The 16,174-nt window shown below is 40.4% G+C and overlaps 1 protein-coding gene and 1 long non-coding RNA gene across 3 annotated transcripts; one reads left to right on the forward strand and one right to left on the reverse strand.

The window, feature by feature from the left end:
• Window positions 1–604: 604 nt before the first annotated feature.
• Window positions 605–5,602, reverse strand: SNRNP35 (small nuclear ribonucleoprotein U11/U12 subunit 35). Of its 2 annotated transcripts, none has more exons than XM_017667782.3 (2): window positions 5,472–5,602; window positions 605–2,123 (listed from the first exon to the last, which is right to left on the reverse strand). In XM_017667782.3, the coding sequence occupies exon 2, from the start codon at window positions 2,118–2,120 to the stop codon at window positions 1,383–1,385; it is 738 nt and encodes a 245-aa protein (XP_017523271.1). In that variant the 5' UTR covers window positions 2,121–2,123; window positions 5,472–5,602; the 3' UTR covers window positions 605–1,382. The 2 variants fall into 2 exon arrangements, with proteins under 2 accessions (XP_017523271.1, XP_017523272.1); XM_017667783.3 differs by lacking the exon at window positions 5,472–5,602 and adding an exon at window positions 2,407–5,443.
• A 114-nt stretch (window positions 5,603–5,716) lies between these two features.
• Window positions 5,717–8,575, forward strand: LOC118971686 (uncharacterized). The gene is made up of 3 exons (XR_005060269.2): window positions 5,717–5,898; window positions 6,238–6,422; window positions 7,565–8,575. It is a non-coding gene; the product is annotated as an uncharacterized lncRNA (long non-coding RNA).
• Window positions 8,576–16,174: the final 7,599 nt, after the last annotated feature.

Raw genomic sequence — 16,174 nt, forward strand, 5'->3', positions numbered from 1 at the left:
TCAAGTAGCTTCCTTCCAATGTGACTATCTAAAACTACTGTACACTTTCACACATGTGCATCGGTCTGCAGAATAAACTAGAAGCAATTACTGGGTCAGAGGATGTAAGCTTTGGTCATGTTGATGTTAACTGCTAAATTCCCTGCCTTGGAGGTTCTATCAATTTTTTAGTTACCAGGGCCCGTACAAAACCAGGCCTGAATATACAGGGATAGGGTCTGACCGTGCATATTTTTTAATCCACCCATATTCTGATACCCAGGTAGACTAAACACTGCAACTAGATTTGTTTCTTCTGATACTATCTCACAATACATGCTTCCCTGATGTGCAGCACTCGTTTAAAGACCCTGCCAACTCTAGCACATAACACACACATTTGGTGCCATATTAAGGAGCACTGTGTAAGCGAAATGAGGGTGGAATCAGAAAGGTGTTGCTGCAAGGCTGTTTTCTGAGGATTGGGAGATAAATTCTGCACTAGAAATAGACGAAGGAAATTTTCATTTTTCTGTTAACAGCTGACCACAATTTAAAAATATGTAGCAGGTTCCCTAAGTAGCATTCATACTAATGCAAAAACCTAGTATTGAGTGTGTGAGTCTTGATACTAAATCAGACATTTATTTTGCATGAAACATCTTGAATTTTAAGAACCTGAACTTTCAAAGATACAGTCATTGATAGAACAAAAATGCTAAGCGTTGCTCTTCAAAAAAACCACGTGAACAGTACAGTACTAACTCAAAAGTCATCAGGAGTTAAGGGCAATGTATCTAGCTCTTAAATGAGAGGCCAGATGATCAAAAGGGAAAAGACAAATCAATTCCATCAGAACCAGATACAAACTTTTTACTGATTTCATTTTTTTAATCACTTCTTTTGAGCTTTATCTTTTCAAAGGGCTGGAATATTGCCACAGATCACAACCCCAGAGCCCAGCAACTGGTTTTTCATTTCAAATGCCAGCCTCCTCACCAAAAAAGGAAAGCCAAGCCCTCAAAATGGTCATTTCCAATAGATGGCACAAAATCAAATTCTCAAAACAAACAAATTCTCTACTAGCAAATTAAATGAGAACGATGGCCCCTTACACATGTCCTTCAGTACAGATGCTGGCAAGTACAAAATTGTTTCTCAAATTTATTAAATAACATGAACTTATTTAATAAGCTTAGAACACAAGATGAAGAGAAATTTGCAATACCAGCGTGTTCAGCTTGAACCTGGGCTCCAGACTGGAAAGAAAACTTACTCTAAAACCCATTATCAGTTTTATTCAAGCATTGAACTTATGCTTCATATAAAGGCAATGCAGGTCTGTGTGTGTGTGTGTACTTACTATGTATCTTCGTTGGGAGTCTGGTGGTGATGGTGAACCTCTACTTACTTCTGTCCCTCTTCTCCCTCCCCTTGGCCCTGTCGTCTCTGAAGTTTCTCTCTCTCTCCCAGTCACTTTCAGGCCACACTCTGGCAGGCTCTCTTTCCTGCCATCTCTTCCGGCCCCGGTCATGGTTTCGGTCCCTTGTCCTCGAGTCCCAGTGTCTTTCTCGGGATCGAGATCGCTCCCTCTTTTCCCTTCGTCCCTCTCTATATTGGTCATTTTTAACAACTGATAAATTAATGGGTTTTCGAAAAGGCCGATCCCGCCCCCCAAATCTCAGCTGCCCAGATTCTTTTTTCCCTCCCAGACCTCCTCCGAGTCGTCGGGGAATCCACCCTTTGAGAGTTCTTTCCAGTTCATAGTCCACAAATATCTCATGTTGGTCAATAACCAGGCCGTCTGCATCTCGGTAAGCTTTGATCAGAGACCGCTCTTCTTTGTATTCGATGAAGGCATAGCCCTTCGAAAAGCCAGTGACCAAGTCCCTCACCAGCCGAAGTCGCCGGATATCCCCATAGCGGGAAAACACTTCCTTTAACTTCTCCTCTTTGGTCTGCAGGTTTAGTCTTGCCACAAACAGGGTGAGGAGGGGGTCTCCTGTGACACCTTTGTTGGGTGTGTATCGTGACAACATTGCCCTCCAGACTGCACGATCATGGGGGTCTTCATCAGTGCCATCAATGCTGCCAGCTTTAAGCGGGTCATACTCCTTGGCAATGGGCATCCAATCATTCATGTTCTGGGAAGGAGCATAGCAAGTATTTAGGTAGCACCTACTATGAACCATTCATTTAATCATTACAACAGCCCCAGGAAGTACTTGCTATTTCATCCTTTCTTCAAAAGGGAAAGAAGCAGATTCCCAGAGGCTGAGGTCTCCCAGCTAGAAAGCAGGGGAGACAGCATGAAAGCCAGGCAGTGGGACTCTGAGATGCTCTTACCCAACCCCCCACCCTCCTTCCCAGGAAGCAGCAGATGGCAACATGCTTGGTCACCCATCTTATCCATGGCAGGGCACTTACCAACTGCGTTTATAACTCGGCAACACATCAAAATCCAGGCTCGCCTTTCAGAGACTTTAAAATGGTCACAGGAAAACCAGACTGAGAACTGCTATGGAAATTGTGTTTTTTAAAACTCTTTACTAGCAAGATTTTCAAACATGTACCACTGTAGAAAATGGCATAACCCTCAGCCGACTGCCACTGTGACCAACATGTGGCCAGTCTTGTTTCATCGGTGTCCCCTCAGTCCCTGCTCCTGGGCTACATTGAAAGACATCTCAGATATTACATGGTCATATGCAGATATTACAGTATGTGTCACTAAAAGATAAGAACTATTTTAAAAACAAAACTATAAGGTAAAATGAAGCTTGGATGCAGCATTTTGCATCTGTCTCATGTAGCAGAACTAAAACTACAGTGACCCAGCAGCAAGCTCTTTGGTTCAAAAGGAATATGGGATTTCTTGCCAATTTCCTAGCTGATAATCCATTTATACCTTGGAGCATGAGAATTTCTTGCAATGGTAATTTTAGCCCAGCAAGCACACTGCAATTGTCATTCATTCTGATACATGGTACATTTTTATTGATAGATGGTGGGAAAGTTCAGAGGAGAGGCTGATACATGAAGACAGATTGACATGCATCTGCTGGTATAATACAGTGCTTGCCAACACTTCAGACATGGCTAATGCTCATGTAAAGCTTTAAAGCCAGTGCTGAAATGTATTATTTAAAAAACAGGCTGTGTTGAATTTATATGGTAATCCTCACTCCTAATAGCATCTTTCTGTGATATTTATTAAAATATTTATAATTTTTCCCCTCTTTTGCAGATTTTCCTCAAGAATCTTTTTGCTTTTGTTTTTCAGTTGATGGGTTATATAGAGGGGAGTGACTGTTTATGGGAGTGCACTGTGGAATTTTTTTTCCTCAGTAAAAAAGCCAAACACCTACAGAATAAAATCCAAACCGATGGCATGGCACTCAGGACCTCTGAGCCTCGCTTACCTTCTCACCATATCCCAACTGCAAAACCTCTTTTGCCCAGGATTATTTCTCATTCCTTGAATGTGCCCTAATTCCCCAGCTCCATGCTTTCCTGGTGCAATTTCCTCTCCTGGGACTATTCTCTTCCTTACAACCTCCCATGATCACATTCTGGCCAACACACAGTAAGCACTTCAATCTAGTGTCTGCCTCACTTTATCTCCAGATTCTAGGACACTTCCTGTTAAATACTGGGCAGCTGAAACAACTTCAGTAAAAAATTCACTGACTTTTTTTCCAAATCAGACAAAAAGGACAACTTTATTGAGAGCTGAGAGGCAGGACATCATGCTGTCTGCCACCAAATTGTAAAAGGAGGGCATATGTGTGTCATTAATAAGCAACTCTGGAGGAGACTCCTCTTTGGTAGCCTTAGTAGTGAAAAGTTATTAACAGCTGGAGGGAGACAACTGCATCCCAGTCTGGGCTCTGCCTCTAACTCACTTTGTGTCTTTTCTCTCTCTGGCTGGAATTTCTCCACGTGAAAAAAAATGAGAAAGTGCTATGTTGTCTGACTCTCACTCCCTGCTCTAGTAGTCTCTGTATTGATTCCATTGTATGGGCCTTGAAATTCTAGATCTTACTCCCAACCTCCATTTACAGGGTTACAGGGGGGAAAAACAAGGACCATAATAATTAGGTTTAACTACTGAACACTTTGGAGGTGCGAGGCACTGTGCTAAGCATTTAACATGCCCCATCTGTGAACACTACAAGGACGTAAGTTCTCTTATTGCTGTTTCAGATGAGGAATGTGAGATGCAAAGTGGTTGTTTTTTGCCCCAAATCACAAAGCTAAGTAGTCCAGCCAGGGAGTTAGAATCAAGGGCTTTTCTGACTCCAGAACTTAAGCTCTTAACTCTTTCTTTGGATGCCTATCATAAAATACCAAACTTAAGAGATGGGATAGAAAAAAACCCCACCAGGATTCTGGGTTTTGAAGCTGAGACACCCCAAGGAATCCCTTCCTTATTCTACAGGAAAAGGACACAAAGATCCACCAAATAAAACTGCTATTGTACATAAAGCTCCTGTTGAAAGCTTTAAGAGTTCTTCAATTTACAACCTGAAGAGAAATACAAAGAGATAAGCATGGATTTTCTGTTATCTCCATCATCTGTACGATTCTATCAATACTAAATGCCAAAAGAACAGCGGATTTCATGGCTTCTCATTAATTTCTAGGTGTAGAAATTAGTAACTGGGATAACTGTTTTGCCTGCACTTGCAAAGAATGTATATTCTTTCTCGTTAATCTCTTCTGTTGCAGCATTATGTTGAAATTCCCATAAATTCTTTGGGTACTTTGATTCATGTCATAATATCATAAACGGGGATGATATGTGAGAGATGAATGGAGGGGGTGGAGGTAAATAGGCAGTTAACCATTAGAGACAAAAGTGTGGAAAGTGTAAGAGAACTGGATGGGGAGTCATAACGTCAGGTTTAAGACCTAGTCCTATCTTGATTTAAATTTATTCAAATTATTAGGCACAATTTACATCGGGTGTAATATGTAGCTGTCACTCTATGAAAGCGCTTTATAATTATAATTATTGTAAAAATAAAGGATATTATTATTAAATAAACAAACAAGGCACGCCTCTCCTTACCAACTCTGCAGCTAGGACATCCCCGCTCTTCCCACCCAAGTGGGCAACAAAACTGAATTTGGCCCAAAGAGCCCTCCAGAGCATGCGCAGTGGCGCCGTGGGCGCTAAAGTGGGTCTCAGTGGGAAAGCCAATACTCCCAATGACCAGCAGCACCGCGGTACTGCCTTGGCCGCCGACCCTCCAGGCAGGCTCCCTAGACCCCTCACCTTCTGGGTGACCGCAAGGCGGAGGGGGCCAATCTTTCCCATCCTAGCTATCGACCCAGCTCCCCGCAATACAACCCCGAAAGTTCTCCCCCGTTGCCAGGTTTCAATATGGGGGCCCACACACCAGCGGACACACACTCCGGGCCGAATGCCCTTGTCCTTCTCGCCAGGGTGGGCCCTGCGCGCGGCAAACCGCCCCCACTCGCCTCACCAAAGCTCGGGTCCTTTTCCCGCGGAGACGGACGCTGGACTCGAAGCGACTGACGAGTCACTTGCCCACCTAAGCGGACCTTTACATTGAAAGAAGCAGATTCGTCACAGGCGCAGTTTTTTGTTTTTTGTTTTTTGTTTTTTTTAAGAAATTTAACCACTCGCCTTGAGCCTTGAGGGCATATCGTCTCGAAGAAAATGAGCTTTTCTTTTTTCTAACTTTTTGCACGAAGACCAAAACTGCTAAATTGAACAATCGAATTGAAAGACTATCGAATGTGCAGTTAATTGTGTGGGAACAGCTGAGTCTCTCCGTAGCTAAGGGATCTTTCCGCACGGTGGCAACTGCAGTTTTTAGACTCACTTTGAGAATCTGATTGTATCATGGTTTCCCTAGAAAATGCGAATGCCGGTTTCCGCAAAATTGTGTACGTTCTCCCAACCCCCAGATTTAAAAAATTTCCTTTACCCACAAGCAAAACAGTTTTTCAAAATGAGCTTGGCGCCTTGGACTTTAGAATTGCTTGTTAGAATGCCATTTCCTGGTCCCCTCCGGGATCTATGACCTCTGGATCTCTGGAAATTGGCACTTTTTGCAAGTCTGCCCATGATTTGGGATGCGTACTGAAGGACCCTGACGTTAGAGGCAAGGTTTAAAAGCCCAGATTTAAAATTTGGGCGTGAACGGTAGAGAACCATGTGGTCAATACTTAGAGAAAGGATGGATGGATGCATTTTCTGACTGTTAAACGTTTCTTTTTTGATAGGTCAAAATATTCGGGTAGATTACGACTTGATTGTGTTACAACTTGAAATTTGTTGATACAACGGTTCTTAAATTTGATGACGTATGTGTTGTGATGTTCTTCAGCCACTCATGTTCTGATTAATCTTTGAGCGGGTGATTTCTGCAAACAACTGATCTCATTTTCCTTCTAATCTTTTATAGAAGGTAAGCTTATCTCTAATTGCTAAGAATGTATTACTGGTACCTAGTCTTTATTGAATCTTTATTATATAGGCAAAAGATAGGTTCTATTATAGTACTTTTCTTAAAATATTAATAGAAGTATATTATTGAGTGAAATATGAACAATATCTGTAGTTTAAAATTTTACTTAATATGTGTGTGCAGCATATACATGCAATGAGATATTATTTAGTTTTAAAAAGGAAGTAAGTTCTGGTAATTGAACAGTGGATGAATCTGGAGGACAGTATGCTAAGTGAAATAACCCGCACAAAAGGACAAATATTGTATGATTCCACTTACATAAGAGATCTAGAATAGTCAAATTCACAGAGACAGAAAATAGAATACTGGTTGGGTGTGGGTGGGTGGGGAGTTAGTGTCTATGGGTGCAGAGGTTCTTTTCGGGGTGATGAAAAAGTTCTGGAGATGGTGGTGATATTTACACAACGTTGTGAATGTATTTAATGTCACTGAACTAATCTCAAGAATGTTAAAATGGCAAATTTTATGTTATGTATAATTTAACCACAGTAAAAGTTTTGTTAAATATGTGTGTGCACTCCAGTAGTAACGAGTGCAACCTAGCACCCAGATCTTGGTTTCTAATACCATTCTCTAATGAAAGTAACCAGTACTCCTTAGAGAAATAGCTAATTCTAGAACTGAGGCAAGAAATATAGAAGATGAGCTTGGAATACTTGTAGTGCCAGAAAGTAAAGAAGTACTAAAGACAAAAAACCTCACCAGTGATGATGATGTCAAAGGGATGCCAGAGCCAATTGAAGGCTCCCAATGGCCAAAACAGAACAATTTGAGCAACAAAATAAAGTAGCATTAGATTATAAGCCAAAATATAAAATAAATGTCCATGAGTCTATACTGATATAAATAAATATTAAGTAAATTAACTGGGTAGAGGAGACTAATCTCTCATGTGGAATTAAATAATTCATGTAGTTAAATCCTCTCTCAAGAAGGAGGGGCAGAAGTCCCCAGCTAGGCATAGTGACTTCCTTCCAAAGAGGACAGTATTGAAAGGGGGGAGGGAGGAGTACTTCACAGTGGAGAAACCAACAAAATTTTACCTCTATTGTGTTCCTCCCCAAAACCCATAACCCCAGTCTAATCATGAGGAAAACATCAGATAGACCCCAAGGAACATTCTAACAAAATAGATGACCAGTACTTCTCGAAACTATCAAGATCATGAAAAACAAGGAAAATTAGGAACTGTTACAACTGAGAGGAGCCTGAGGAAGTATGGCGATTAAATGTAATGTGGTGTCCAGAATGGAAAGGGACATTAGGCAAAAACTGGGGAAATGTAAATAAAGTGTAGACTTCAGTTAATGTATTGATAATTAGTTAATTAATTGTAATGAATGTACCATACTGATGTAATAATAGGGGAAACTGGGTATGTGTACTATATTCCCAGTTTTTCTCTAATCTAAAACTGTCCTAAAATTTAAAGTTCATTAAATACATTTGGGTGTGTATATTTAGAAATAAAAAAGGAGAAACTACCACTACACTAAATAGCATGGTTGAACCTCTCAGATGTAATGATGAGCAAAGAAGCTGGACTCCAAACAGTATACATTCTTGTACTTGTATGTTTCCATTTACAGGAAATTCTAGGATAGGCAAAACCAACCAATGATGATAATGGTCAAAATAGAGGTGTTCTATGGAGGGTGCTGTTCATTGGGAAAGGGCGTGAGGGAGCCTTGTGGGTGCTGGAATGTTTTATATCTTTATCTTGATGGTGGCTCTAGGATTATATATTTATGAAAAAATTCATCAAGGTGTATACTTAAATATAGTCAATAATGTAATGACTTTGATGGCAGATGCTAAACACATTTATCATGATGCGCGTTTTGTAATGTATGTAATTGTCAAATAGCTGTGTTGTACACCTGAAACTAATATATCAACTATACTTTCACTTAAAAAAATCTTGTCCACTAGCATAGTTGCAAAAATCCCAAATATAAAGGAATCAAATACAATTTGGTGATCAACATGGATTTTACCACAGGAGTGGTTCACCATGGAAATCTTACTTATGTAATTCAACACTATGTAATCATCTCAATATGTACCCAAAAAAATTAAATAAAATTCAACATCCATAAAAAAACAATGTATACTTAAGATTTGTGCACCTTAAGGTATAAGGATGTTATACCTCAGTAAAATGTAAATGTGTGTGTGTGTGTGCGCGTGTGTGTGTGAGGTTGTCTTGCCAATGGGTTTCAGCCCCGGGCAAGTTCACTATGGATTCAATGTGACCAAAGAAAATTGACCACAGAATGCTCTTTGGGGTGAAAGGGTTATACCCAGCTTTATTTCCAGGTGGCAGGTCAGTCACTAGAATCTCATTCACTCAGAGCAAGCCTGTAATGCAGCAAGCCGGTCTCTGCCTCTGGGCCCCTCTGTCCACACAGCCATCCTCTAGGCCTGTCTGCCTGCACAGCTGTCCCGCACAGTCGTCCCACACAGCCGTCCTCTGGGCCTCTGTCCTTGGCGCTGCCACCACTCCAGCCTCTGCTCTGCTCTCGTGCAGCCTTGTGGCCCTGCCACCGTGTTGCGCCCAGAGCACTGGGCAGAGTTCTTTATATAGAGTCAACAGCCATGTAGTGCCCACAAGTGTGCAGTGAGCTAGTCAACCATGGCCAGGTGAGACTCTTGACCAGAGGAACTCTCATTCTATCCACAGAGGTAAATGGAAGCATGCACCCAGAATTTCCCGCCCTATTTTCATATCTGTAGGCCACTGCAGGAGGCCCCCACTGAGGGGAAGGAGTAGAGAGAAAACTGCCATTCTCTCCTCCCATCTGTTCTTGGTAGGGGTTCCTCCCAGAAGGGGCAGATGGGGGAAGGGAGCATGCTCCAGGGAGTTAGGAGACAGATTTAGCGGGGTCTGGCCAGGAAATCCAAGCGAGCTGTGAGCAATAAGAACCCTTTCTCCTAATCTGCCCTTATCCTTGTTCTCCTTCGGTTTCAGCAGATTCATAAGGAACTTGGCCATGGAGGGAACCCCCTTACTCCCAAAGCTATAGTGTGTGAGAGTACTATGTGTTCACATGAAAGTCTAGAATGCACTGTTACTGTCCAATATGTTTGTCCACTAGGGTTGCCCCTTTTTAGACAGAAATGCCCTGGTCCTAGTATCCCTCATATTCTCAGTCATCAACCCATAGCTCCTGGGAAAAGTGTGTCCTGAACAAGATTGCTGCAGCAGAATCCAAGTGCTGCAGCTGGAGGTTGTAGGCTGGAGGTTGTCAGTTAAACTGCATCCCTCACACCGACCAGCAAGTTCTGCTCTTTTTTTATTGTTGTTTGTGCTAAAACACAGAACGTTGCAAATTAAAACCACAATGAGATATCCCCTCACACCAGTTAGGATGGCCAACATTCAAAAGATGGAGACAACAATGCTGGCGAGGATGCAGAGAAAGGGGAACCCTCCTACACTGTTGGTGGGAATGTAAATTAGTTCAGCCATTGTGGAAAACAATATGGAGGTTCCTCAAAAAAGCAAAAATAAATACCATTTGACCCAGTAATTCCATTCCTAGGAATTTACCTAAAGAAAACAAGATCCCAGATTCAAAAAGACATATGCACCCCTATGTTTATTGTAGCACTATTTACAATAGCCAAGACATGGAAACAACCTAAGTGTACATCAATAGATAACTGGATAAAGAAGAAATGGTACATATACACAGTGGAATATTATTCAGCCATAAAAAGAAAATAAATCCTACCATTTGCAAGAACACTGGAGTTGGAGGGTATTATGCTCAGTGAAATAAGTCAGGTGGAGAAAACAAGTACCAAATGATTTCACTCATTTGTGGAGTATAACAACAAAGCAAAACTGAAGGAACAAAACAGCAGCAGACTCACAGTCTCCAAGAAGGGACTAGCAGTTACCAAAGGAAAAGAGGGTGGGGTGGGTGGGTGGGGAGGGAGGGAGAAGGGGACTAAGAGGTATTATGATTAGCATACATAATGTAGGGGGTCACAGGGTAGTCAGTATAGCACAGAGAAGACAAGTAGTGACTCTGTAGCATCTTACTACACTGATGGATCATGACTACAATGGGGTGTGTGTGGGGAGACTTGATAATATGGGTGAATGTAACCACAATATTGATCATGTGAAAACCTTCATAAGATTGTATAGCAATGATACCTTACTAAAAAATAAATAACAGAACATGAAACTACCATCTTAATCATTTCCAAGTGTACAGTTCAGTTAAAGTATATTCACGCTGCATAAGCATTCTCTAAATTGTAAGTATATATATTGGAAGCAATCTTGCAAAATTGAAACTCTGTACCAAGTAACAGCAACTCCCTATGCTGCCCTCCCTCCAGCCCCTGGCACCCACTGTTCTACTCTCTTGTCTCTATGAATCTGACTTCTCTAGGCATCTCATACAAGTGGAATCATACAGTATTTGTCTGTTTGTCACTGGTTTCTTTCTTTCCTTCTTTTTAAATTCATTTTAGTATCATTAATCTACAATTGCATGAAGAACATTATGGTTACTAGACTCCCCTTTCACCAAGTCCCTCCCCGCAAACCCCATTACAGTCACTGTCCATCAGCATAGTAAGATGCTGTAGACCCACTACTTGTCTTCTCTGTGTTGCACAGCCCTCCCTATGCACCCCCCACATTATACATGCTTATCGTAAGGCCCCCTTTCTTTTTCCCTGCCCTTATCCCTCCCTTCCCATCCCTCCTGCCCAGTCCCTTTCCCTTTGGTAACCGTTAGTCCATTCTTGGGTTCTGTGATTCTGCTGCTGTTTTGTTCCTTCAGTTTTCCTTTGTTCTTATACTCCACATATGAGTGAAATCATTTGGTACTTGTCTTTCTCCACCTGGCTTATTTCACTGAGCATATTACCCTCTAGCTCCATCCATGTTGTTGGAAATGGTAGGATTTGTTTTCTTCTTATGGCTGAATAATATTCCATTGTGTATATGTACCACATCTTCTTTATCCATTCATCTATTGATGGACACTTAGGTTGCTTTCTTTTCTTGACTACTGTAAATAATGCTGTGATAAACATAGGGGTGCATCTGTCTTTTTCAAACTGGGCTGCTGCATTCTTAGGGTAAATTCCTAGAAGTGGAATTCCTGGGTCAAATGGTATTTCTATTTTGAGCTTTTTGAGGAACCTCCATATTGCTTTCCACAATGGTTGAACTAATTTGCATTCCCACCAGCAGTGAAGGAGGGTTCCCCTTTCTCCGCATCCCCGCCAACATTTGTTGCTGTTTGTCTTTTGGATGGTGGCTCTTTCTTTCTTTTTTAAAGTATCGTTAATATACAATCGTATCTTGGGTTCAAATGTACATCACAGTGGTTTAACAGTCCCTATGATCGACTTATACTGTGATTGAGAATTACTGTGCCCTTGTATTCCCTCCGTTTCCCCCTCCCCACCCCCTATCCCTACCCCTTCCTTTTGGTAACCACTAGTCCCTTCTCAGTGTCTGTGAGTCTACTGCTGTTCTATTCCTTCTGTTTTGCTTTGTTTTTATATTCCACAAATCAGTGAAATCATATGGTATTTGTTTTTTTCCACCTGGCTTATTTCACTGAGCATAATACCCTCTAGATCCATCCATGTTGTTGCAGATGGCATGATTTCTTTTCTTTTTATGACTAAATAACATTCTATTGTGTATATATGTACCACATCTTCTTTACCCATTCAATGATGGACATTTAGGTTGCTTCCATATCTTGGCTATTGTAAACAGCATGGTGATAAATATAGGGGTGCATGTATCTTTTCAAATCAGGGATTTTATTTTCTTCGAGTAAATTCCTAGGAGTGGAATTACTGGGTCAAATTGTATTTCTGTTTTTAGTTTTTTGAGGAACCTCCATACTGCATTCCACAGCTGTTGCACCAATTTGCAGACCCACCAAGAGTGTAGGAGAGTTCCTATTCTCTGCATCCTCACCAGCATTTGTTGTCTCATGTCTTTTGGATATTGGCCATCCTAACTGATGTGAGGTGATATCTCATTGTGGTTTTAATTTGCGTTTCCCTGATGATTAGGGATGTGGGGTATCTTTTCATAGGCCTGTTGGCCATTTGTAATTCTTCTTTGGAGAAGTGTCTGTTCAGGTACTCTGACCATTTTTTGATTGTGTTATTTGTTTTTTGGGTGTTAAGGCATATGACTTCTTTATATATTTTGGATGTTAACCCCTTATCAGTTGAGTCATTTAAGAATATATTCTACCATACCATAGGATGCCTTTTTGTTCTGCTGAAAGTGTCCTTTGCTGTACAGAAAGTTTTTACTTTGATGTAGTCTCACTTCTTCATTTTTTATTTTGTTTCCCTTGACTGAGGAGATGTGTCCAGGAAAAAGTTGCTCTTGCTATATGTTCGAGAGATTTTTGCCTGTTTTCTTCTAAGAGTTTTATGGTTTCATGACTTACATTCAGGTCTTTGATCCATTTCGAGTTTACTTTTGTGTATGGAGTTAGTAATCAGTTTCATTCTCTTACATATAGCTGTCCAGTTTTGCCAACACCAGTTGTTGAAGAGGCTGTCTTTTCCCCATTGTATATCCACGGCTCCTTTATCATATATTATTTGACCATATATGTGTGGGTTTATATCTGGGCCCTTTATTCCATTCCATTGATCTATGGGTCTGTTCTTGTGCCAGTACCAAATTGTTTTGATTACTGTGGCTTTGTAGTAGAGCTTGAAGCCAGGGAGCGTAATCCTCCAGCTTTGTTCATGTTCCTCAGGATTGCTTCAGTTATTTGGTCTTTTGTGGTTTCACATGAATTTTAGAACTATTTGTTCTAGTTCATTGAAGAATGCTGTTGGTATTTTGATAGGGATTGCATTGAATCTGTAAATTGCTTTAGGCAAGATGGCCATTTTGACAATATTAATTCTTCCTACCCATGATCATGGGATAGATTTCCATTTGTTGGTATCTTCTTTAATTTCTCTCATGAGTGTCTTGTTTTCAGAGTATAGGTCTTTCACCTCTTGGTTAGGTTTATTCCTAGGTATTTTATTCTTTTTGATGCAATGTAAATGGAGTTATTTTCTGATTTCTCTTTCTGCTAGTTCATTGTTAGTATATAGGTATGCAACAGATTTCTGTGTATCATTTTGTATCCTGCAACTTTACTGTATTCAGTTATTAGTTCTAGTAGTTTTTGGTGGTTTCTTTAGGGTTTTCTGTGTACAGTATCATGTTATCTGCAAATAGGGACAATTGTGACTGGTTTCTTTCATCCAGCAGAATGCTCTCAAAGTTCATCCATGTTGTAGCATGTGTCAGGATTTCCTTGCTTTTTAAAGCTGAATCATAGTCCATTGTATGGATGGAGCACAGTTTGCTTATCCATTCATCTGTTGACAGACATTTGGGTTGCTTCCACCTTTTGACTAGTGTGAATAATGGTGCTGTGAACATGAGTGTTCAAGTATTTTTTCCAGATCCTACCTTCAATTCTTTTGTATATTTACCCAGAAGTGGAATTTCTAGATCATATGGTTTTTCTATCTTTAATTTTTTTGAGGAACTGCTATACTGTTTTCTATAACTGGCTGCACCATTTTACATTCACACCAACAGTGCACAAGAGTTCCAATTTTTCCACATCTTTGCCAACACTTGTTATTTTCTATATTTTTGTTTTGTTTATCTGAACAGTAGCTATCCTAATGGGTGTTACATCCTTGTTGTTTTGATTTGCATTTCTCTCATTAGTGATGTGGAGTATCTTTTCATATGTTTGTTGGCCCCTAGAGGGCTCATCTGACAAAGGCATCTCCATGACTGCCAGGTCTCTACAATTAAAAATTAATAACAAAATACTTTACAAACCAAGCAGATCTACCCTCCTAGAGATTTCTGTAGAAGTTTCACACTAATGGAATCTTAAAGCAAACATTTAGCATTACCTGCCCAAGCACTGGGCTAAGCTCAATGCAACCTCTCAACAGCACCGAGAAGTGTACTGTTACATTCCATGGTGGATCAAGGCCAGGCCTGGAGCATAGGGTGGAGGACTTAAGTTCCTCGCGGAAATGAAATCTCCTTTAATGCTCCCCCACCCACTTGCCACCCTGAATAAACATTTCACATTAAATTAATAATTTAAAAAAAAACTATGCTCTTATGTAAACACACACTCAAAACAAGTGCCCTGGGCACCACCCTTCCTACAACTAGATTCTTTTCTAAAGACCTTCCATTCCTAGAGATAAAATCACTGACCCAGGATTGCAGGCCTGTAAGCCAAACTGGAAAATCTCCAGAATCCTAGCAGTTTCCATGCATGATTTAAGGGGTAAGATCTGAAAATAATTTAGAGAACAGGATGCCATGTTAAGTATGCCACTCAGGAAATACGTATGCCACAGATATTCAAAAGAGTCTAAGATTTACTCTGCTTGATGTACCAAAATAGGACCATCAGATATTTGCTAATAGAACTTTCATCCTGGTGGACCTTAGCCCCCACATTTACAGTTTAATTTTTTTTTATGTGTGATCCACCTACTGCTCTTGTTTCCCATGTTTGTTTAATCATGAGTATGGCATGACCTCACTTTATGCTCCTTTTTGCACTTCAGTTTTGCAGCTGCATACTGCTGCATGCCTGTCTTAAATCTCAGGGGAAATGTGTTTTTGAAATTATTTTTAAAACTTTGTATAATGACATATCATTGGGATTTTTAAAAAAGTTTTGTTGTAGACATGTTCTATGTTGTAGACACATCAGTAACAATGTGTGTTACTGATCTATTTTTCCATATCATGTTCCAAAATAATTATTATATGACCTTGGGACATTTTTTATACTTCATATTTTGGTGACAAAAGTAGTTTATATTAATAATAGCTGACATCTATTGAGCACTTTCTATGTGCCAAACAGTTCTAACATTCTTCACTATAATCTTATGAAGTCGATTGTATCCTTATTCCCATATTACAGCTGGGAAAACTGAGCCCCAGAGTAGAGGCTTAATTTACTTGCCTAACATCACACAGTTTACAAGTGAGAAGATATGAATCATGATTTGAAATTTGTAGTCTGGTCTAGAACCCACCCTTTGAACATTATGCTGTCACTCATTGTTTTACAAATTTGAGTGCATCAGAATTACCTAGAGGGCTTGTTAAAACACATACATACTGCTGGGTCCCACCCCCAAAGTTTCTGATTCAGTGGGTGAAAAATTTGCATTTCTAAAAAGTTTCCAGGTGATAACCATTGCTGCTGGTCCAGGGAGCCCACTTTAAGAAGCTCCCTTGTGATTCATACTTGCTTTCATAATTTCCCAATGGAGAAAGAAGGGTCATGATTACCTATCAACAGATTGTTGAATTCTGAGGGGTCTAAGAGTTAAGTTCATTAATACTTTATAATAATAGCCAACATTCATTTGAACTTACGATGTGCAAAACACTGGGTTAGGCACTTCCCATGCATTGTCTCATCTAGTCCTCATACCAAGCTTGGGGAATACTTTTATTTTTCCTAGTTCACAGTGAGGAAATGGGGATTTGGAGAGATTAGGGAATTTGAGTAAACTTCTGTACCAGCAGGTAGCAAATGTGATGTTCAAGTCAAAGACTGTTTAACTCCACAGCCTAGTTGACTTCGACATTACAGACTGCACGTAGTAGATGCTCTGTT

This window comes from Manis javanica, chromosome 15 (assembly GCF_040802235.1).
Source record: "Manis javanica isolate MJ-LG chromosome 15, MJ_LKY, whole genome shotgun sequence".
Classification (NCBI taxonomy): Eukaryota; Metazoa; Chordata; class Mammalia; order Pholidota; family Manidae; genus Manis; species Manis javanica.